Here is a 23,974-nt window from a genome sequence, read left to right as displayed (position 1 = left end):
AGGCAACTGACCACTTATCCCGATCAAAAATGAGATAAAATTAGTCTGGCAGGATTTGTTCTTGATAAATCCATGTTGGCTTCTAGTAATCACTGCATTGTTTCAAGGTGCTTACAGATTGACTTATTTATAATCTCATCCAGAATTTTCCCAGGAAAATCAGGCTGACCGGTCTGTAGTTCCCAGGTTCCTCCTTTCTGCTCTTTTGAAGATAAGGACAACATTAGTCCTCCTCCAGTCATCCGGCACTTCACCCATCCTCCATGATTTCGCAAATATAATAGACAGCATTTCTGAGAGTTCTTCAGCCAGTTCTTTCAATACTCTAGGATGCAATTCATCCGTTCAAAGTGATTAGGTATTCCTTGACCATTTGTTTATCAATCTCAAGCTGCGATCCTGCCCCTTCAATGTTACATTTCCCAGGAAGGTCATAGATCCTGGAGACATTCAAGAGACAGCTGGACAGCCATCTGTTGGGAATGCTTTGATTTGGATTCCTGCATTGAGCAGGGGGTTGGACTTGATGGCCTTATAGGCCCCTTCGAACTCTACTATTCTATGATCCTCTTTTGGGAGAAGACTAAGCCAAAGTAGGAATTGAGCACTTACATTTTCCCTCCAAGTTATTTCTTGTCTTGGGTGCCACCAAGCCGTTTCCTCCTTGAAGTCTTCCTAACTGGCATGACTGGCTCCTGGGATTCCTGATACGAACTTTGCAAGAGCAGAGCTGCTGCATCAGCTCAGACTCCTTGCACATGAGCTCAGATCCTCTGCAACTGCAAGCAAATTCTCTGCAAGGGATTAACTGCAAATTGGTTAAGATTAGAGTGGAGAAATAAAAGGGAGTCAGTGAGTTTCAGTGTGTTCAGCCTCAGTGCATGGCAATTTAAAGGCCGTTAATGAGTTTGACATTTAGGAATCTATTCCGAATTAATGCAAATATTAAAAGTATTTGGCTTTACGTTCGATAGGGCTTGGAAGATGGGGCTGCTGGAATCAAAGAGTTTATCTGGACTTTTGAAATCCTAAATAGGTGTATGTACTGCGGTCACTTGTAACCGCCTGTCTTACAGCAGCCGTGGCTTCTTGGCAGGTGTCCACTCAAGATGTGTGGTGCAATGTCACACACAATGAACACAGGGAAGGTGGAAATGGAGCTACTAGCTTGTGCTTACACTTCATGAGCTATAAAGGGCAGGCTGGTAGGTGAAGAGAGATATATGCAAGCTGTGTGCATCATCATTTCTAAATTAAGCTGATCAAAGGGAAATTTGCTTTCTAAAAATTGCAAATTCTTTTAACCAGCACATCGAAGTCCACTCCCAGTATGATGGGAAGGCTTTCCAACTCCCTGCGGTGTTGAAATAGGCACTGATAACTGCACCCTTAGCTATGCTCTTTGTCCAGCTTTTCTCTCTGTTCCTCTTGTGGCTGTCATACAGACTCTACCAAAACAACTGTTGTGATGCATGAAATCCAAGTACATTTTTTAAAATTCCCTTTTTTCTTTTTTTTGCTTCGGTCAGCAAAACCAGAAGAAATAAAACCAGCCACTGAGGTTGTGATGACGAATGACATTGCAGCCCCTCCAAGCAAGGAGCTTCCACCAAGCCCTGAGAAAAAGGCCAAGGTGAGAGTCGCCCATTTGTGTTGCAGGTTTTGGTTCTTAGCAGTGCCTGCTTTTCCCCTCTTGCTTCTTAAGCCAACAACAAGTTCTGTTCTCTGAGCGGATGGACTCAGGAAAAGCACCTAGCTTCCACGCCCAGTGTCATGAACCTCAAGGCCATCCATTCATCCCAAGCTCCTGCTTTCTGGTCCAGTCAGGCGGCTAGGAGTGAAGGCTAGGCAGAAATCTTGAGCTGCTTAATCATTTCGTTCCAGGTGCGCTTGCAGGAATCCTCAGACATAAGCAGGGCCTGGAGTGAATTGTGTTGCACTTGGATGGAATCAAGGTCCTGTTGAAATAAAGAGGAGCTCAGAGGCTCACTATATCCTTTGTAGCATTGTCCTTTGCTTGATAACATGTACAGGGCCCAGGAGGTAGGGACAGGTGAGCTAAATTTCTTCAATTTACAAAGAAAGGAAGGGGGAGAACTCCAAATGGCTTACTTGATGGGAGACAATCCCAAATATACCAGAAACATCCAGTTTTACTTCTCTCCCTGCCTTCATAATTAATAACAATTGGGACAAAATAGTTCTGGTGGAAGACTGTGTGCTGTTTTCTTCTTTGGGCTAGAGTCGTACTAGCTCAGCACTGGGGCACCTAGTTTGCGTGCAAAAGGTCCCTGGGAAAGGAAAGATCCGTGCCTGAAACTCTGGAGAGCCGCTGCCAGCCAGGGTAGATGGAGGGAGCCTGCAGCCCTTCAGAAGTTGTTGCTGGACTCCAACTCCCATCAACCCCAGCTAGCGTACCTCACAGGCCACATTCACACTACATATTTATTCCACTGTTATTCCACTTTAAACAGCCATGGCTTCCCCCAAAGAATCCTGGGAAGTGTAGTTTGTGAAGGAAGCTGAGAGCTATTAGGAAACTCCTGTTCTCCTGACAGAGCTCCAGCGGCCAGAGTGCTTTAACAGTCACACCTTCTTCCCACAGAATTCTGGGAATTGGAGCTCTCCTAACAGTCTCCTAACAACTCAACACCCTTCACAAACTACACTTCCCAGGATTCTTTGAGGGAAGCCATGAATAGTGGAATAAATGTATGGTGTGAATGTGGCCATAGAAACGGTGGAAGCCTGGAGTCCAGTGACATCCAGAGGGCTACAGTCCCCTCATCCCTGAGATGGACAGGACTGCGCTAGATGGACCAGCAGTCTGTACAAAGCAGCTTCCTACATTTTGAAGCTGAGAGTTTGCTGTTTCTGGGAAATAGGTTAGGCTGTCTGCCCATCAAGCCCCTGTTATTTATTCTTGCTGGTGCAGCTGTCCAGGCTCTCAGGTACAGAAGGGGTCTGTCTTTATCATCTGCGATCTGAGAACCTTTCTGGGAACAGAAGCTGGGACCTTCTGTGTCCCACCTCTGAGCTAGGGTCCCTTGTCAACAGGGAATGTTGCGCACACTCTTTCCCCTGGGCTGTTTTTGTCCAAACTATCACGACATTTAGTGGAGGCAAGGAGTGAAAGGAACGGGGAAGTTTCATTTTACGTTTGGGGTTGTCTCCCAGAGAGCAAGCTGTGGTAAATATTTGGTAAATTGGAGAAAGATGGTTCTTCTCTGCTTCCATGGCTCCACACCCCTCCTGACCCCACTCAGTCCCTTTGTGGGTCATCCGTGTTTTCCAAATTACTAAGAGGACTGTGTAGACGCAGAGGCTAGTACAGTGGTTCTTAACCTTTTTTGGGTCATGGACCCTTTTGAGAATCTGATGAAAGCTATGGACCCCCATAAACAGATAAATACATACAATGTACTTTGTTGCATTGGATTTTTGTGTGTGTGTCCTGCTCACGGACTGGCTGAAGCCCATCGGTGGCCCCCCTAGGGGTCCACGGAGCCCGGGTTAAGAGCCCCTGAGTTAGTATGTTTTTCCAAACATAGTTACAAGGCTGCTGTATCCTTGGCTCTACCAAAAAGCTTGTTTGGGGTGGTGAGTGTTAGATAGCAGTTGACTCTGCAAAGCTTGTCAGCAATCTTGTTGCTGTTTTCCGGTTGACGCTCAAGAATGGATTGGGCCTAAACTTTCCATTAAGTATTGCCTGGTTGCCCCGACTGTGGCTGTCCTTTCATTTGGCTCAGAGAACAGAACGCCATCATCGTTACTTTTCTTCTGAATTGTTTTTTTTTTACACACATTTTTGCTGCTTAATATTTTGTTTATGATGCGCTTCTTTTCTTTCTGTTGCCTGTGTTTGTGGTGTCCCTTCTTTGGCTTGTCTGTATTTGTGTACGTTTTAACATCAAGCCTTCAGCCTCCACTCCGGCGGCAAAGCCTGCTGCAGTGAAAACCAAGCCGGTGCCCCCTGCTGCTGCTGCTCCCGCCAAGCGGCCGGCTTCCACTACGCCAGGCCAAAACAAAAAAGCCGCCAGCCCCACAGCCGGTCCAGCTGCAGCCACCACCCCTAAACGCCCAGCAACAGGCACCACACGGCCCTCCACCTTAACTCCTAAAGACTCTAAGCCAAAGGTAAGCAACGCTGGGCTGCAGCTGGGAGTCCTGAGGCCTCGCTTGTGTGGGAGTGTGTGCAGGGGACGGGGAACACAGCTTTGGAATTGGGTTGTCTTGTTGAGTGAAATGGAAATGGACTGCCTTCAAGTAGATCCCGACTTACGGCGCCCCTATGAAGAGGGTTTTCATGGTAAGCGGCATTCAGAGGGGGTTTACCATTGCCTCCCTCTGATGCTGAGAGGCAGTGACTGGCCCAAGGTCACCCAGGGAGCTTCGTGGCTGTGTGGGGATTCGAACCCTGGTCTCCCAGGTCGTAGTCTAACACCTTAACCACTACGCCACACTGGCTCTCTGTACTTGTTGAGTACATCTAGGCAATTGGCATCTCCTCTGTCCCTGGTCTAATCACCACTGCTTTGCCCTTCTGTTGAGCGGCACATCACTTCGTCTGGACCCACTTTGGACGTTTCAGAAAAGCACATGGTACATTTTTAGAGGAGCATGCATCCCTTCAAAATTCAAAGGTTTGCCCATGTTAGGAAAAAACCCAATCCGATCACACAGAAAGCTAGTATGTTGGGGAAGAAGTGTTCTAGCCTAGTCTCCTTGATTTGCTAACATTCTACACGTGGTGTGTGTTTCTAGGGGGAGGTTCCTATGGGGAAGGGCTCAGTGGCAGAGCATCTGCCTTGCATGCAGAAGGTCCCAGGTTCAGTCTCCAGCATCTCCAGGTAGGGCTAGGAGAGAATCCTGTCTGCACTCCTGGAGAGCCACTGCCGTTCAGTGTAGACAGTACTGAGCTAGATGGTCTGACTTGGTATAAGGCATCTTCCCATGTACAGGTGATTCCCTCCACCTTGGTTCTTTTAAAGGCTCTGAAGAAAAGGCATCTTGTCACTAAACCAGTCTCAAGAGCTCTTGTTCAGAATTTGTAGATTGGAAGCTAAAATGATGAAACTGAGGTTATCCTACTTTGGTCATGTAATGAGAAGACACGATTCACTAGAAAAGACAATCATACTGGGGAAAACAGAAGGGAGTGGAAAAAGAGGAAGGCCAAACAAGAGATGGATTGATTCCATAAAGGAAGCCACAGACCGGAACTTACAAGATCTGAACAGGGTGGTTCACGACAGATGCTCATGGAGGTCACTGATTCATAGGGTCACCATAAGTTGAAATCGACTTGAAGGCACATAACAGCAACAACAAAAGAAGAATCAAGAGGAGCTGTGAAATGAGATATATTTAAGAAGAGTGACATTTGATAATGATGATGATGATGTTGTTGTTGTTATTTGGCCAACCTGGTGCCCTCCAGATGTTTTGCTGGCTATTGGTGATGGGAGTTGCCATCCAAAACATCTGGAGGGCATTAGGTTGGATAAGGCTGCTTTTATTGGTACCGATTTGTGCATAAGAATACGGAATGGGCCAGACTGACAGAGGAGGAACATGCATTCCGGCCAGTTCATTTGCCTTGTGCTTAAGTTCCTCTCAGAGGAGGCTCAGGGTCCAAGCTGTAGGCATCATGGAAAGGGTGCATTTTGAGGGAGGGGCTTGATGGAAAGGAGAGAGGTGGTATCACGCAGGTGTCTTGGGAGGCAGCTCCAGGCATGAAGGGCAGCAAGAAAGAAAGGCAGAGTCATGTAAGAGGAGGAAACGTCTGGGCAGCTGCGGCTGGAGGCTCGAAGGTCACAGGCAAAGACGATATCGAGAGAGGAGACTAAAGACAGAATTGATGGCTTCAGCTATCAGCTGGAGCATTGTTGTCGTGGTTATGTGCCTTCAAGTCGATTACGACTTATGGCGACCCTATGAATCAGTGACCTCCAAGAGCATCTGTCATGAACCACCCTGTTCAGATCTTGTAAGTTGAGGTCTGTGGCTTCCTTTATGGAGTCAATCCATCCCTTGTTTGGCCTTCCTCTTTGTCTACTCCCTTCTGTTTTTCCAAGCATTATTGTCTTTTCTAGCAAAGCTCAGCATAAGCTCAGCTATACCTGGCTAAAATGAGAGCCCGTTTGCAGGTGTTTGGATTTCTGCCTCACTTGTCGTGAAATTACACCTGCTGTTGAACTTTGAACTGGCCACATGTCCATGACTGAAGAGGGTTCCTACAAGTGGAGGCTGGTCTGTTGGAATGAATGGGGCAGTGCCCTCCCAACCTCAGCCTGCCATCAGCCACTCCCACCTGCCTACCTTCCTCCTCGCAATCTGTCCAGAGGGTCCCCCCAGCTGTCAACTTCCTCCTCCTCCTTAGTCTCAGTGCTGTCTGTGTAGAACTCAGCTGGGAGGAGGACGGGGACAAAACTAGAACGAGTTGGCTTCGCCCATCATTGGCTCTGGCTCTGCCTACTGTGTGGGCGCCTGCCTTCCCACCCCACCAGCCACCATTCGCAGGGACTTCTCTGTGTGTGGGAGGGAGGGTGGATGGTGCTGCACTTATAGAGGCTGTGGGGGAGGCTGGGTCCCTGAGCGGTAGGCACTGGGGCTTATAGTTTAATGGAAATTCAGCCTTGTAGGTAAGTAACCTTAGCTCGGGCTCCCAGTTCCCATAGTTACCAGGCTTTGCTGATCAAAATCCTGACACTTTTTATAATTAACTTTGTGTGCCTGGAAACCAAATGGGCAGTGAAGACAGAGGCGCTCTGAATCTTAGCCAGGAAGTGCTGCTTAATCCCAAAATATGTCATCAGTTCTAAACTGCTGCTCGGTGATCAGTCAGAGTTGAAGTATTATAAATGGGAAGGAAATCAGTCAAATACATAGATATGCCCCCCACCCGCACCCCGCTAAGGTATTCCAGGACCCATGCTGTCCAGAGAAGGGTTCTGTACGCCCCCCTCCCAGCTTTCCTTGTTGCATCAGCTCTCCATAGATAGATTGATCATTGCTCAAGTCCCAGATGGTCTCGGCCAAACGCCATCTAAGCCTGCAGAGCAATTTTCTTTTGCTGCCTGCAATTAAAGAGCTTCCTCTTGGCAGATGCCAGTGGTGGTGGGGGCATGAATGATTCCAGTGAGCAGAGCTTCAGAAAAGAGCCAGGGAACTATGACATAAATAAAGGGGGCACCTTTGAAGTGATGGCACCTGGTTAAACCCTTTGCCTGTGCACCTTAACCAAGGCCACATCCACGCCAGGCATTTATTCTACTTTAAACAGCTTCCCCCAAATAATCCTGGGAAGTGTAGTTTGTGAAGGGTGCAGAGAGTTGTTAGGAGGAACTCTATTCCCCTCACAGAGCTACAGTCACCAGAAGAGGGGCTAACTGTTAAACCACTCTGGCCACTGGACCTCTGTCAGGGGAACAGGAGTCTCCTCTCGGCACTCTTCACACACTACACTTCCCAGGATTCTTCGGGAGAAGCCATGACTGTTTAAAGTGGAATAAATGCCTGGTGTGGGTGTGGGCTGAGACATTCTGTAGTCTTCAGGGTTCTGTTACACAGTTCCCAGTCACCTCCTTAGCAGTCAATGCAGCTTGGCTGCTGATGGAAAAGTGAGCTGGCTGTAAATGTGGAGGCAGCTGCCTGCAACATGACCTTGGATGTGCTAGAGATGATTAAGCGCATATGAACCTATTGTATTTTGAACTTTCTTTGGGGGATATTTGTAACTCGTGTACCTGTAGGGTTGTCATATCTCCTCCTGGAGCTCCAGTCCTGAGGAGGTGAAGCCTGATAGATGAGAGTAGTTGCCTGACAGATTAGGGGGTTGCCTGGTAGACTGAAGGTGGATTCTGGTACCCTCTAGAATTGGGATGAGGATCCTGTGGCCCTCCAGATGTGGCTGGACTACAACTCCCATCATCCCTATTAGCCATGCCAAATGGGGCTTGTTGGGACAGTATTGGGATGAGGCCTCCGTTAAGTCTCAACCCAATGGCACACAATATAGCAGAACCAAAGTAACAAACTATGACGGGTCCGACCGGCAGAGTTACATTGTTTTAGTTACATTGTGTTAGTTACACTGTGTTTATTGATAGTATGTTTCAGAAACCTATATATTGTCATGTGAAAGCCCTTTTTGATCAAGAAGTGGTCTGTGTCTTACTTGATATCTGGGTGGCTCTCAGCCAAACGAATGATTGGTATTCTATCTCAGCTCGCACTCCTGCCCGGGAGTATTGAGGTGAGCAGTGGACAATCTTTGCCGGTTAAAATTCCTCAACAGGCTCATGGGAGTTGGAGTCCAACAGCATCCAGAGGGCCACAGGGTAGTTCCCCCCCCCCATATATATATATATATATATATATATACGCTTGAGGAGGAGTGTGTTTGGTATTTTAAACATATAAAATGAAATAGGAAATGGTTTTGTGGTCCTATTTCTTAGCACAGATATAAATGCAAGCAACAGAGTGAGAATATAAACCAGCCCACCTTTCCCTAGGCACAAATAACAGCAGACACAACCTTCTTAGGTAAAAAGATAAAGAATATTTACTCACAACCTTTCATATGTTCAGGAAACATAGGCTGTAGCTTAGATGAAAGAAAAAGTAGAAGTCTTAGTCCATTTCAGTTTTGGTAGTGATGCTCTCAGGAGAGCATCTGCCATGCGGCCTCTCCCAGAGGTAAAAAGATCAGTAATGGAGATTATGCAGGAATCCCCAGGACAAAGGAGGAGGAAGCCAGGTAATAATCCCACCCATTAGGAAGTTACATCATGGTAAACAGGTACATGGGATATTTCCCCAAATATCCCTTAAAGGGAGCATCTCCCATTTACAAGGGAACATGCAAATTTGCCTATTCCAACAGAGTGGGCAGTGGCAGCTGGTGGATCAGGGTGAGAAGCCTGGCTCTTCAGTAGTGACTCAGGTGTGGATCCTGATGGCCGTGGGAACAGAAGGTGGTATCCAGCCAAGCTCTACCTGGAGTTGACCTGTTGAAATGAATGGACCTAAGTTAGCCATGTCCATTAATTTCAATGGGTCTGCTCAGAGTATGACTTTTTATTTCAAATTTGTATCCTGCCCTTCCTCCCAAAGGACCTCAGGACAACGAAAGTCAAAATGTTAAAACAACATTTAAGTTACAGCCCTGAGTTTAATAGTAAAAGTTCTCATCAGGTCAACCAGAAAAATAGGCTGCCCCTGCCCCCCCGACACCTCCGGTTCTGACCTCTCAGCCTTAGATTTTACTTCTCCCCTGGTGACTTCAGATCAAACCCTGAGACCTAGCAACCCAACATACATGCATGGTCCTGACTTGTGCTGGATAGGGGGAGGCACCCTCGATTCTGTTGGATGACCCCATGATACAGTTCTGTTCGTAGTTCATTGTTCACCCCATAGCCGCACATTCTCTGCCACTTACTCCAACAAGGTCCTTCTGGACTTGATCACTGTCAAATACAAAGATGGCAACCTGTGATTGGTCAGTTGAGCAGCATTCCACACCCTAGGTGTAATCACTCATTTGATCACAAGGAGCCTGTTGTGTTTTGCTTTGCTTAAGGCTGGGCTGGAGGCAGATCCGGGTCACCACTAGAATTTGAGTTTTCAAAAAAGGGTGGGATCAGCCATTGTTTGCTGTGTTTACAGTGCAATCCAATACATGTCTACTCAGAAGTAACCTCCTTTGGGTTCAATGAGCCTTACTCCCAGGTAAGTGTGTCCTGGATTGCAGCGTTATTCCCTGCAACCTGCAACCTACATAGCTCTTGGTAGAGCCTAATCCAGTTAATTCAGCTCTCTCTGAAAGACTGTGACTAAATGCAGACTCTGGAGCTTCAGAGTCAAGCCACCTTTCCTTGCCTCTTTGCTTTAACATCCAGCCTGATGAAGAATACTGCAGAATTCAAAAGCTTGTTCACTTTCTGTAACATTTTGATTGACTCTTAATAGAGGTTTTGCCTGCCTGTGGATTTTGATTACCCCTCCCCCAGCAATTTGATCAGGATATCTTAAACCACATGGTGTAGCTTTGATTTCCTGCTGAAAAGGCAGCCCTTTGAGTTGCACACGACCTCTTATATGACATGTTACTTATTTATAAAAACATTTTTTTCCTGCAATTTCATAAAAAATATCAAAGCGGTTTACAACAATATCAAAGCAGTTAGGCCTCTCTAGATGGCAGTAGGGAGAATGACCTCACTAGGGAAAGCTGCAAAGTGTGTGACTCATTGCAGCCTCTTACCTGTAAAACCTTCCTACGTGGCAAAGTTGGAGAAACTGCTGATGTGCGCGCACTCCCTTCAGGGAAAAATCTCCCATCTGTTGTTTAAGCTCTGCCTAATCTGGCATCCAAAGGACAAGGGGGTTTCTTAAGAGGGAAAACTCAGCTTTGAAATGGGTCCTGTTTTTTTCCTCCCCCTCTAGGGGACAGATGCAAAGAGCCCAGATAAGCGAACCTCCCCTCTGAAGCCACCGTCCTCCACAACTCCTCGGCCAAGCACAAAGAGCAGCCCAGCTACCCCCAAGCCATCGACAGCGCTGACGAGTACGAATGCATCAAGCCCACGGAGCACAGCTGCTTCCCCGCCCAAGAGGCCTTCCAGTGAGTGTTTCGCTGTCCCAAGCATGCTATGAAAAGGGATGCTGCCTTTGATGTTGGTTTGCTTTTGCCTTCTGGCCTTGCTCATAGGAACACGCCGCTCAGTGGTAGAGCCACCTGCTTTGCCTGCAGAAAGTCCCAGGTTCCCTACTCGTCATCTCCAGGTAGGCCTGGGAATGCCTCTTGTCTGAAATCTTGGAGAGCTGCTGCTGGTCAGTGCAGTAGATGGTGCTGAGCTGGAAGAACGAATGCTCTGACCCAGTCTGAGGGGGAATCCTTATGTAACTGTTGGTGTTAAAAGACAACCCCAGCAAAGAGCAGTAAAGGGGTGGGCGGGCGGGCTGGGGAGCAGAACCTCGCCTTTCATTGGGCCATGGAGTCTCAGAGGTGTTCTGAACACTGCTTCAAGCTTCACTCCCAAATCCACCAGTGGGTGCATCTTTATAATTAGCCAATAGTCCTCTTGGCATGATTTGCTGTATAAATAGCGCTGTGCAGAACGTCTTGTCATTCCCCATGGTGAGCAAAAGCAAGTCAACTGAAGGGGAATCTAAGCAAATACATGCTAATATTCTTAAACAGCGTCTTTACATTGGGTCATCAGATTCAGCTGTGCCCTTCTCACCTTGTGAGCTGAGGGCTAGGCTAGGCGGGCTTTCGTTCAGTCCAGGGTCACAGTTTTTACCTGCATTGTTGTCAGATGCTGACCCCAGCACTAATCCTAGTTGAAATGCCAAAGAACAAAGAATACGTCTCTTGAGAACAGGGAGAACGCCAACACCTGTGGAGGCTATTTGAAAAGCAGCAGCAATTGGGTTAGGAGGAATGAGGAAATGCCAAACGGTGACCACACTGGGAATCATAATTGAAAATGCTTAGGTGAATAGCCAATGTTAAGTCATTGTCGGAGTAGACCCATGGAAATAAATGGACGTAAGGAACTTAAATCCATTGAGTTCAGTGGGTCTCCTCGGAATGTGACTTAGGGTTGTATCCATTGTTTGTCCTACTCAAAGTAAACCCATTGAAATGAATGGACGTGGCTAACTTAGGTGCATTCATTTCAATGGGTCTACTCTGAATAGAGCTTAGCTGGCAGCAACCCTCTGTTGGATGTCACCCTCAGCATTTATCTTGCCTGTACACTCTAATTTACTCTTTGTAAGCTGTGCAGGTTTCTAAAAGGCAAGGCAGGCAACAGGAGGCAAGGCAGCAACGGTGGTGGTGATGACAGGGCATTGTCACACAAGGAGGGGGACTGCAGGGGGATGAGACCCTGGCAGAAGTAGCAGGCTTAGATATAGCATCCGCAAGGCCCACGGATTGACCCCGGGGAAGGCAGAGCAAAGGCTCAGCGGGCTGTCTTTGTATCGTGCAGCCATCAAGACAGACGCGAAGCCCACCGATGCCAAGAAGACTGCTGCAAAATCTCCGTCAGGTAACTCGCCTCCCCGCTTTGCTTCCCATGTGCCTGTTTGGGTGATCGCATAGCGCTTGGTTTGGTGCAGCTGCAGCATCGCCTGCTGGCTGCCCTGTCTTCATCTACTTCTTCCTGTTCCCCCCCTTTGCAGCCGACCTCAGCCGTCCAAAGAGTGCCCCGGCCTCCTCCACTGCTAAAAGCAGCGCCACCACTCCAACCGCTGCTTCTCCTGGCCTTCCCGGAACTGTTGCTAGCCGGCCCAAGCCAGCTGTGCCCAGACTCTCGGGGACGGGGAGCGCAGCCGCTGATTCCAAGAAGGCCTCCATGCTCAAAGCTGCGCCCCAAACCAGCCCTGTTCCCAAGCCCCCACGGCCCCCAACCAGCGTATCTGCCCCCGACCTGAAGAACGTCCGCTCCAAGATTGGGTCCACAGATAATATCAAGCATCAGCCTGGTGGAGGAAAGGTAAGTTGGTTGCCCATGCTGGGAGCAGTCTACGTGGTGCCCTCACAGGGTTGTTGGACTGCATCTCCCGTGATCCCTGACTAGTGGCCTTGCTGACCAGGGTTGATGGGAGTTAGAGTCCAGCAAGATCTGGAGGGCACCACATTGAGCTGGCCTATGCTATCCCATACTCCCATCCACCTCAGCCAGCGTGGAAAAGGGATTATGGGAGTTGTAGTCCAGCAACATCTGGAGGGCTGTAGAAGAAGCCCTTCCTGCCCTCAGCTCCTGTACACTTGTTATCGTTGCTGGCTTTAGTTCCTTTTGCAGCAGAGAAACGGGTGCTTTTGATCTGGAAATGCAGAGCTCAGATGTCCATGTGGTTCCTTTCTGAGTCGAGTTGGGCCTGTTCAAATGGGCCACCCAGCAGAGTGCTTCTAGCAGAAATTTCACCTGTTCACAACATGTAATCAAATGTAAAGCTAGAGAGAGTCAAGGGGTTGTTATGCAAGGGAGAGTGAATGTGTAAACAAGCCCTAGGTTAACCTTTCCCTTTGCTGGGGTCTGAGGCCAAGCCAACCAGAGCAAAATAAGCAGCCCCGGTTGATTTGAAGTCACCCCCAAGAGGGACTCACAAAATTCATCTGCAGAGAAAGAGGGAATTGTTCCACTGACCTTTAGCACTGTTCATGAGAAACAGAGAGCAAGCTTAGGGTCAATCACTTGGGATGCATGAAGGTGTGGTTGGTCGCCTGCTCCCCTCTCCAGAGGTGACCATTGCTCGCACCTCTATACAGAGGCCGCCCCTCACCCTGAAAATCTGGGGGTTAGCCAAACCTGCAGAACAAAGCAACGGCCAAAAGGGGTGCCATAAGAAAACTACATGAAAAGGCCTCCACACACACATTCAATTTTGTGTGTGTGGGGGGGCTAGCTCTCCCCTTCCAGTGGTGTGTGGGAGGTGGTGACATATAAGCCCCACTTACCAGAATGAAAATCTCACCTCGCAGGGGCTGCAGGTCCCAGACAAGAGGGGGAGTTTGGCCGTCCTTGGCTCTCAGATCCTCTCTTTCATTCCAGGATCGATAACCATGCCAGCGCCAAGGGAAGAGGGAGTGGCTCTATAGGGTGGACTCCATAGTTCCTTCCAAAGCCTCACTGAAATGTGAATGACCCAAAGCTGTCAGCCAGGTCCTGTTATAGCCGAAACATCCCAGAGTTTCATGCTTGCATAGATGGGGATCAGGGACAGCATTTTTAGGCCTCGGGTGGAACATCCACTTGGCATCAGCACACGCTAATTAACATGAGAGCACAATCCAGAGGGATGTTCTGCACACACCTCCTGATGAGGAGGAGGACTGTATGTACAGGAGAATTTTCCCCAGTGGGTCAGTTCTGCTTGGGTTTTTTCCCCCCTGCCGCTTTTAGTAGCATCCAAAAGTATCTTTTGACAGGCTGTTCGCGGGTACAGTTATAACCCTGAGGTTGGCAGCCTCTCAGTTGTTGATTTGTCTTACGTACGAGCATAAGGAGTGGCCTTACACTGAGTCAGACCTTTCGACCATCCAGCACATTGCATTGTCTACCCTGACGGGCTGTGGCTCTCAGGGGTTGCAGGCAGGTATCTTTCCTAGCCCTGCCTGGAATTGAGCCCGGGGCCTTCTCTGTGCAAAGCAGAGGCTCTGCCACTGAGCCACGGCCCAGCTTCAGGAGCTCCACCCTTCTCCCTGCTGTAGGAAGCTCCTTTTTTTTAAGGAGTTAAAGATGGTTGGCCCATCCAGCTCACTCTCCAGGGTTTCGGGGAGGGAGATTCCGGGGATCGAACCTTGGGGCCTTCGGCATGGGAAGCAGAGGCTTTGCCACTGAGCAGCCTTTTCCCCTGCTAGCGCTTCCTGAGCTGGTGTCAAGCCAGCACTTAGTTGCATTTGAGAGAAGCTGAAGAGACCCAGTCATTGGGCTTACCCACATGGGAGCAAAACATCGTATTAAAGACGCTGCTTTCACCTCCGTTTTGTGTCTGCACAGTCCACACAGGGGGCTCAAAGCCAGCTGCAAACACAGTGCTTTTCATTCACATTGAAGGGAAAGGATCAAACGTGCAGCTTCCTAATGGCCACGCAGGCTTGCAGGCAGCCAATCAGGAAATGACATGAACAAAGGGAGGGGGCGTGGAGAGGGGAAGCATCGGAGTCTACAAGCCCTTAGAGCAGCCTTTCCCAACCAGTGTGCCTCCAGATGTTGTTGGACCACAACGCCCATCAGCCTCAGCCAGCATTGCCAATGGGCAGGAAAGATGGGATACAGAACTGGAGATGTTTTTATCTTCCCTTTTTGGATTAAAACAGCATGTTTTTACTTCGAATTTAAAGGGGGAAACTGCCTTTTAGCTGCTGATTGCTAGTCACATCATGTGAACCATGCAAATTAAAAGGGGCTGTGAGTAGCACCAGACCTGCATGAAATCTCTGGGTGAACCAGCCCATTGTGACTTGTCCAGGTTTTTTCCGCCTCCTGCAAGGAAGATCATTGCACCTTGTTCCACCAGGTCATCCCACAGTCTCCGTTTTGGGGTATCCACCGGCGGACGGTTTCAAGCTGTCCCTCATTGCTCCTGTTTGCATGTCGGGGACTGTATCAAGGATGGCACAGGAAGAAGTGCCCAAGCTGGCTGGAGGGATGTCCTTGGGCTGCCGTTAAGAGCTTGGGGCAAAGGGGCACGTCCTGAGTGGAGATCACGGCTTCATCGCCTATATTGAAATATCCCTCTGACTGTAGAGCTTTAACAGTCAACATGCATGTTTACAGCCCAACTGTTTTCTCCCAGTTGGCTGCTCCCTCCTGGGTTTTCCCTTGACTTGTGATGCATTAGAAGCCTGTGCACACATGGAGCTCTTGGTATAGATTGTCTTCTGTTTAGGAGTCGTTACTTCAATGAGCAGGAAGGCAGCCTCATTCCTTGAAAGTCCTCTGGCATCAGAAATCCAGAGGGAAGCCTCATGTTTCCTGCAGCGTCTTCTGAAAGTCTGCCCTCTTTGCTTCCAGGCCTGAACCCATTCATTAACACCCAGGGAAAGCTCCATTGTGTGGTTGTTTCTGAACGCAGGCTTGCAGCAAAAGCCAAGCCCGGCCAGTCATACAAAATCTATCTTTCGCTGCAGGAACCTGGGGGTGGGGGGTGGATGGGTGGATTCATGTTCCTGAGTTTAAAAGGGACAACCAACCTGAGGCAGCAGCGGCTAACAATGGATACAGGAATCTTATTCTCCAGTGTTTTAACTTTAGAGAACCCCAGCAGATGAGTGGGTTTTTGGGGCTGCTCCAGAAATTAATTCCAGCTTTGGACCAGGGACTGTTTTCAGAGGGGGTTGGAGGATGTGGATCAAGAGGGTGCATGATTTGGGTATTGGTGGACTGTAAAAACTTGCGTGCTTGCTGGTGTTGGAAGAGAACTGAAGAGCTGCCCAACGTCCCAAGATTAGAAGTTGTGGCTTGAACTGGGTCTCCCCCTCCCTGAGCTACTACCAGATTTGGTCAAAAACAGAATTTGGGGTGGTGGTGGAGAGCAATTCACCAGAATTCATAGTGAACACACAAATACACTCCAGCCCCAGTGACGCTTATGTTATGGTGCACCAGCTCCTGGAGGCTCTCTCCAGGCTTTAGGGTCACACAGGTGCCGATGCTGCCACCATCGACAGCCGAGGAGCCCCCAAGGTGCAGAAGGAGCCCATTCCATTGCAGGTGTGGAGCTTCAACCCAGGTCTCCCGACTCCATGCAGTGGAGTAGATGAGCCACCGCCTTGAGCTTCTCCCACCTTTTGGGTCACGATCTTGCACCTGGGGGCCCAGATCCCACTCTGGCTTGTCAGAGGCCCATGGGAACGTTGTTTAGCCTTCCAGCCGCCGCCTCCCATCATTGTTTTCCTTTCTTTTCCTCATGATGCAAAAGTCACCCTCCATTTGTCTCCATTTAGGCAAAAATAGAAAGAAAGGCAGAGTCAGCCGGGGCTGCCCGAAAGCCCGAACTCAATGCAGTGTCTAAAACGGCTACCACTAAAACAGCTGTTTCAAAAGAGGGCGCCCCAAAGCAGCCCAATGGGAAAGTGAGTTCCATTTCAGACTTCTATCACTTGGGAGAGATGAGGAGCAACTCTTCTGCTGCGCTTCTTATTTGTTTTCCACTCCCATCCCTCGTTTGGGTCACTTTCCCTTCTCTCTTAACTCTCTACATGCTTCTCTCCCCCTGCCCCACTTCTTGCCATTGACACTCTTTTTCCTGGGTTTCCCCCACTTTTGCACGCACCTTTTTACGTCTCCTCCTGTTGGCGAAGAAATTCACGGGAAACCGTCCCATAAGCATCTTTCTTTCTCTAAACGTGCCTTGAAAGAGAGTCCCAACCCATTGGTGGCTGGTGCTCATTGGAACTGGGAGGAGGGACGGAAGGCAGGGTGGCCAAAGGTGGGCAGAGCCAACTCATTCCATGTTAGTCCCCGTCCTCCCCCGCTGAATTCAACAAGGACAATCCTGAGATTCAGGAGGATGGAAGTCAGTAGGCAAGCTAGTGGAGGCTGGCTAAGGGCAGAGTGGGGTTGGTTGGTGGGGCAGTGCCCCCTTAGCCCTAACGGGCCAGCCTCCACTGTCCAAGGCCCTTCCGTTTACAGTGCCTCCCTCCAACACCCCCAGGCCCCAAAGAATCAGCCAGCCATCCCTTTCCTGAACATTTCCACTTGGTTACCATGTTCTATAAAGCCTGTATGTGAAGGGTTTTATCTACTGCACATTAGTGTTATAGGCTTACTGTAGGGTAATACCGCTTTGGGCTTAGCTCTCAATGAGGAGGCAAATTTGTGCTTGCGGGTGGGGATTCTCATGACTGAATGCATCTCCGTACCAAGAAGAAAAGGAGGGGCAGTCGTAGTTCCAGCTTTCCCTTCTTCCTGACACACTAGTTTTCCGTGTGCAGGTGGTGTCTTTGTTTGGAGGAATGCTCAGTTATGTGACCCTCCACCTGCAGCACCAAGTGACAGCCCAGTCACCGGTTGACCACCTCAACGAGCCTCGGGATTTACTAGACCCAGGGAAGCAAAATCTCCTTGGGAGCGCTTTCAAGTGCACTCTCATCAGCCACAGAAAGCCAAGACTTTTGGAGTGGAATTGTTTGGCCCTAGAAGCTGTGAGGACCTGCCTACATTTACTGCATCTCTAGTGGATGGTGTGTCCAAATAGCGATAGTCTCTCCATGCCCTAGGTATGAGAAACCTTTTGCCCATCAAGGAGCTACAACTCCCACCATCCTTGGCCACTGGCTGTGCTTGCTGGGGCTGATGGCAGGTTGTAGTTCAGCGCCACCTGGAAGGCCCAAAGGTTCCCCACGCCAGCCTCACATTTGTGCATTTTTACACAGAAGCCACGTGGGTGCAGAAAATCACTCTTTATGAATCGGATTTTAGTAGCTGTTGCTGAATACACTCCAAAACCCACTAAAGCCTCATCTGCCCTGTACATTTAAAGCAGGTGAAATGGAAATGGCCTGCTTCGAGTCAATTCTGAGTTATGGCGACCCTGTGAATAGTTTTTTCATGGTAAGCTATATTTAGAGAGGGTTTCCCATTGCCTCCCTCTGAGGCTGAGAGGCAGTGACTGGCCCAAGGTCACCCAGTGAGCTTCATGGCTGAGTGGGGATTCAAACCCTGGTTTGTAAAGGGTGCTGAGCGATGTTAGGAGGCCCCTATCCCCCTCACAGGGCTACAGTTTCCAGAGTGGTTAACAGTCAATCTCTCTTCCCAGGGAACTCTTGAGAAATGTAGCTCTTCTAACAACTCTCAGCAGCCTTTGCAAACTTCAGTACCCAGGATTTTGGGGGGGAAGTCATGACTGCTGAAAGTGGTATTGTAGTACTTTAAACGTATAGTGCGGATGGGGGGAGGCTAAGGCAGACTTTCCCAGCCTGGTGCTCTCCAGGTGTCTTTTTGGTCTACCAGCTCCCATCACCCCAGGGCATAAGAAACCTAGTTACCCGCTCTGCCTTGGCAGTGCCAAGGGCTGGATGTTCCTCTTTGCCTTCCACAGCTTTTGCATTTGTCAGTTTAGGTTGGACTTTCCAGCGCAGTCGCTTTTTGCGAGCCTTGCAAATGGGCTCTGGGATGTGTTTCAGCTTGTTCAGAACACAGACAATGCCTCTGGCTGGCATCAGACCTGACCCCGATGAAGTTGAACTGTGGTAATTTGTCAGGATGTCACCCAGCCTCGGTTCCCAGGGCCGGCCTCTGCTTGCAGGAAGGCACTGTGGTCCCTGCTTTAGGCAAAGCTTGGGGTGGTTGGCTTCAAGGGGGCAAGTGGCTGGCTAGTTTGTGGTGCGTTTTCTTGGGAGCGGCAGCAACAGCAGGGCCTCTTTGTTTGGAAAAGGGGGCAAGGCTGGCTGTCCTGGGAGAAGCGGCTAAATAGGTTTCCTCTCCAAAAGCAAAATCGCGCAGCTGCCGTGAAGGAGCACATCCTTGTAAATAGTTCTCACTCTTTCTTTTAAAGGGTGTTATTCGGCACTAGTCTTACTCAGAGTAGACCCACTGAAGTTAATAGACACGACTAACTTAGGTTCATTAATTTTAGCAAGCCTGCCGGGGGTCAGACTTAGCTGAATCCAGCCCATTATGTGTATCTCGGCCTTTACCAACCTGGTGCCCTGCAGATGTTTTGGACCACAAGTCCCATCCGCTCCTGCATCATACAGCCATGCTGGCTGGGGCTGATGGGAGATGAAGTCCAAAACATCTGCAAGGCAGCAGCTTGGCAAAGGATGGGGTACACCTATAAATGAAGCATACCTCTTACCCCATCCCATATGCGAGTGGTGAAATGCGGATACAGAAACCATGATATTCTGTCTGCTTCACCACGTTCGTTTCCAGGAAGACATCTCCAGACACTCGTATGAGTACTGCGGGGGGCCCGGCGTTCTCTCTCCCAGTTTGAACACGGCAGCCCTTTCCACACCTTCAAGTCCAGGCCAGGTGTAAACGCTAGCTGACCCCATCCCCGCCCTCCGCATGTTCAGAGGGACAGGCAGGATCCTACTTCACACGTTCAGTCACCCTGAATTTGAAGGTGAAAATAGGGTGTGTGTCTCCCTGGTTGAAACCCACTGTTCTTTCTTGGGTGACACTGAGTCATCAGGGCAGGTTGACAAGTGTATCCCCCCCCCCCGGTGTGTCATCACACCTACTGCCTCTCTACAGCAGTGCAGGTGTATGTACCATGTTGAGGCTCCCTCTCTCCTGCAATTAATGAGGGAGCAGGCTCTTCAAATTCTTTTGATACTTTAAAGAAGCCTTCACCAACCTGGTGCTCTGTAGATGTTTTGGACTAACTCTCATCACAGGCTGATGGGAGGCATAGTCCAAAACATCAGTTGGGGAATGTTTCACTACATGTTTTTTTCCTAGATGGAAAGCCTATGGAGGAAACGGCGTATTTTCTGCACGCATGTTGCACCACACCCCTGTGGATCCTACCCTAAGCGATTCCTAGCAGAAAATGATTAACCCATGTCGCAGCCCTTAGTGAGTGGAGGTGGCAGAGCTTGGAAAAGTCACTTTTTCGGGACTACAACTCTCATCAGCCCAATCCAATGGCCATGCTGGCTGGGGCTGATGGGAGTTGTAGTTCAAAAAAAGTGACTTTTCCAAGCTCTGGAGGTGGCTACCTTTTTAGAGGACCAGAATGTTCAAAATTGCCAGAAATGCAAGCTTTGATACAGGCCACCTCTCTGGACATAACATCCAGAGGGATAACAATGTTAGCTGGTTGCAGTAAAAAAAAAAGTTTTGTGGCACCTTAAAGGCTAACACATTTCATTGTGCCATCAACTTCTGTGGGCTAGTCCACAAAAGTCTGTTGTTTCCTTTGAACAGTATTGTTTCCTACAAACAATAAAAGGCAAAGAAAACCCACAGAACAGTTCTTAATACAGCTGGGCTGGTATAAACCCATTAAAGGTGGACAACTTTCAACCAAAGACTGGGAAGGTTTGAACAAGGACTGCTGGATTTCAGCTCCTCAAGCCTGTTTGAAGGAACTCAGGGAAGTCCAATGAAGTTGAATGTTGGAAGCGTCAGGACAGACAAAAGAAAGTCCTTCACCCAATACGTACTTGAACCATGGAATCCGCTTCCACAAGTGGTAGCGATGGCCACCAGCTTGGTTAGACAAATTCATGGAGGATAAGGCTATCACTGGTTACTAGCCACAATGTTCTACCCTCCATTGTTAGAGGCAGTGCTAGGAACCACAAGTGGGGGGAGCACTGTTATGCCCTGGTTCTTCTTGTGGGCTTCCCACTGGTGTATCCGGTGGCCACTATGAGAACAGAATGCTGGACTAGACATGCCTTTGGCCTGATGCAGCAAGGCACTTCTTATCATCTTAACCAGTTGTCTCATTTTCTTCAGAAAGCAAAGTAGTTAAGATTCAGTAAGTGTCTAAAATCAAGAAACACATAGAAGCAAAAATGTAAGAAGTCTTCTTGGGTACCACCAAGTGATACGTCTGTTCCTTGCGTGGTAGTTGATAATGCCACCTGAGATGAGATGCTTTTCAAATTTTTTGTCTCTATTTGCATTATGTAACCCAGAGTCAGGTGAAAGGTATGCCGTGGATCCCTTGCACCTGCTGCTTGCTGGGATTCTTGCACAGAATGCTGAGCGAGGTGGACACCTTGGCCTGGACCAGTTAGGTCCTTCTGCTTAAGCAGAAGGCCACGCAACTCAGAGTAGTGATAACCTTAATTGTTATATATATCCTGAGTTACGTGTTCTTCCTTTGCAAATTTAAAACATGTTAAGGGACTGTGTTGATTCTAGAACTAAAAAAGTAGACCATCATCCTACACTGAATGCAACCCTCCCCAATAAGGGATGCTTCCAGATAGGTGTATGTTGCAAAATCGGTGCCCCTCATGCATGCATGGGTGGTGGCTATTGTTGCAGTGTTCAGACAACATTGTTGTCAGCAGAATGCCAGCCCATACGCCTTCCCATTGAATCCAGGTTTACCCTTTCCAGGAAAACTCCGATAAGTAACAAGAGCAGCAAAAACCACTGTTGCCACTGACCCATTTGCAAATTAGGCCCCATCTGGAAGCACCCATAGTCCATCTTCCTTCGTGCCTCTTCCACATGTGGGGCATGTGCCAATCTGTTGAGCTGCGAAGAGGGACTTGTTGCCATGCTCTTACCACTAACTGCCGCTGTCTGCTTAGCTGCCTCAATGTCTGCTTGCTTTCCTCTTTCTCTCTTTCTCTGTCCTTTCCCTGTCTGAGTTTGTTCACATTTAAGCCTTGGAGCTGGGTTGAAATTCTAACTCAAGGTCTCTGTCTGTCCACCTGCCCACCCGCCGTGTCAGAGTGTCTTGTTCTCTCGAGAGAGTTCTAACCAGCCCTCTTCCCTTGTGTTGTTTTTTCCCATCTCTGTGACGCTCCAGGTCCAGATAGTCTCCAAAAAAGCCAACTACAGCCACGTCCAGTCCAAGTGTGGGTCTAAGGACAATATTAAGCATGTCCCTGGAGGTGGGAATGTAAGTATTGTGGGGGATCTGGACAGATGTCTTTCTACTAACTCCTTTTTCTTGTGCTAGTTTTGACTGGCATTTGTGTATGTGCATATATGTGTGTGTGTGCGTGCGTGCATGTGCGACTGTGTGTAACCTTTTCCTCCCCCTAAAGGAGCAGGCACCCACCTTTAAAATATTTTACTGGAGGCATCCCTCAGTGGCCAGATAAACAAAAGGAAGAGGGAGCGCTCCGCTAATAACTTAATTGTTTCCATTATTTGTCTGCTGCCCTGCAACAAAAGTTTGGGGACGGGTTGAAGGTCCGTGGAAACAAGGGCTGCTGCAGTGAAGGAAGATGCAACCTAAGAAGCGGTATTCCATGGCAATCAGTGGGGAAAAGATCTTCAGAACAACTGTGATTTAAGGAGCCAGTCCTTACCCCCTGTGGTCTGCACTGATACAGCGCAGGTGCATATATAAGCCACTCCTTAGTAGGAACTCAACCACAGTTCACATGCGATAGTGATCACAGGACTGGGCACTGTAGGCTAAAAATAAATAACAAGTCTGGACCCAGGGAAGCTTTAGTCTGTGCATATAAAAGCTGCGTCCTGCGAGTTGCATAAGTCACAGAGATTTGTATAAATCATGCGCAATTCCTCGTATTTTGCAAAACTTCTCCTGCATTTTTTTCTTTTTTGCTTGGTTCTGCGTCTGCCATATTAGAATTGCTGGCTATCTTATCTAGCAGCCCCCACCTTACTTCTCTCTCTCCAGAGGTTCTGACAGCCTTGGCCGCCACACGCTTCCAAGAATTCCTTCAGAATCATGAAGGCTAGAAACTTGTTCCTTTCTTAAGACGAAAGCCGAGTTTCTCAGGAAACGGGATACTGTGCCCACTGACACACTGCAGGGCACACACAACACATGCACATCTCACAGTTGGAACACACAAAAAAAGTCCATGGCAATTGGGGGGGTGAACTTGTGGGAGGGGGGATCTGGGAGAGAGCACTTCAGCTGAGTATGTGTGTATGTGCCCATCCCATTCATTTTGGTGATCTAACAGCACCCCTCGTAGGCCTAAGGAAGCATGAATTCCTGCTTTTCCTGGAACCTCTGCAGGCTGTTAGTCAGATTGCTGCTTTCCAAGTGTGACTTGCTCTGCAGAAGGCAAATCCTGAGAACTGTACTCTTGGCACCCCCGCCCAGCCCCGGTGCTGAGACGACACCTTGCGCCAGGATGATTTGCAAGGCAGCACTTGTGGATGGGGAAGAGGGCAGAGTTTTAATCCATTCATTGGTGCCGTTGATCCACAGAAGCTTTAATTGCAGGCCCTAACAGTGTACCTGTCTGTCTGACAATTCCTTTTTTGTGCTGCTTTTGTTATTAACTTAAGAAAAGGCTTAGCGAGTGCAGGCAAAGGGAGCTTTGTATCTCCCAGCCACATGAGTGCCTTGGGGAAGTGGGTTCTGCAGTGTGGAGGTGATATAGCACATAACACTTCACACACACTGATGTGCCCCTTGGCGCTGCCAGCATTAACAAGCTGCTGTGTGTGCTACAAAAAAGAGAGATCGGAGATCAAGTTTATCAGACATCCAAACCGGCGGCCTGTCAGCTTCAAGTGGCCTTCAGAATGGAGGTTCCTTCTGATGTGACAGCAGGGTGGCTTTTGCATGGGGCCAGTTCTAGATGAGTGGTGGTTCTCTACCAGGACTGAAGTCTGCCCTGCTCCACTTGGAATCACAGCTTAGGGACCAGGTGGTGAATTGAGCAGGTTTCCTTCTGCAGCTATAAATGGACGAGTATTGCCAGAGGATATTATTATCTCAGCTTCCTCTGGTAAGTTTTTCTGACCGTTCATGGGTGATGTGGGCCTTTCAAGATGTCCTTGAATTCCTAAGCCAGTCATAACGGAATTAAATACGG

The 23,974-nt window shown here is 48.8% G+C and overlaps 1 protein-coding gene across 15 annotated transcripts in view; it reads left to right on the top strand.

The window, feature by feature from the left end:
• Positions 1-23,974, top strand: part of LOC133365191 (treacle protein-like) — a 220,437-nt gene that overhangs the window by 184,816 nt on the left and 11,647 nt on the right. For 10 of the 15 annotated variants that reach the window (XM_061586718.1, XM_061586723.1, XM_061586726.1 and 7 more), the window contains 7 exons: positions 1,530-1,633; positions 3,916-4,137; positions 10,456-10,633; positions 12,009-12,068; positions 12,202-12,515; positions 16,472-16,600; positions 21,973-22,065. In XM_061586718.1, the coding sequence (XP_061442702.1) occupies positions 1,530-1,633; positions 3,916-4,137; positions 10,456-10,633; positions 12,009-12,068; positions 12,202-12,515; positions 16,472-16,600; positions 21,973-22,065 (1,100 nt within the window). The remainder of the gene's footprint in view (positions 1-1,529; positions 1,634-3,915; positions 4,138-10,455; positions 10,634-12,008; positions 12,069-12,201; positions 12,516-16,471; positions 16,601-21,972; positions 22,066-23,974) is intronic. The other 5 variants (XM_061586725.1, XM_061586724.1, XM_061586722.1 and 2 more) reach the window with 4 other exon arrangements.

This window comes from Rhineura floridana, chromosome 10 (genome assembly GCF_030035675.1).
Source record: "Rhineura floridana isolate rRhiFlo1 chromosome 10, rRhiFlo1.hap2, whole genome shotgun sequence".
NCBI classification, from domain to species: Eukaryota; Metazoa; Chordata; class Lepidosauria; order Squamata; family Rhineuridae; genus Rhineura; species Rhineura floridana.
This window is presented reverse-complemented; position numbering and strand designations above follow the sequence as displayed.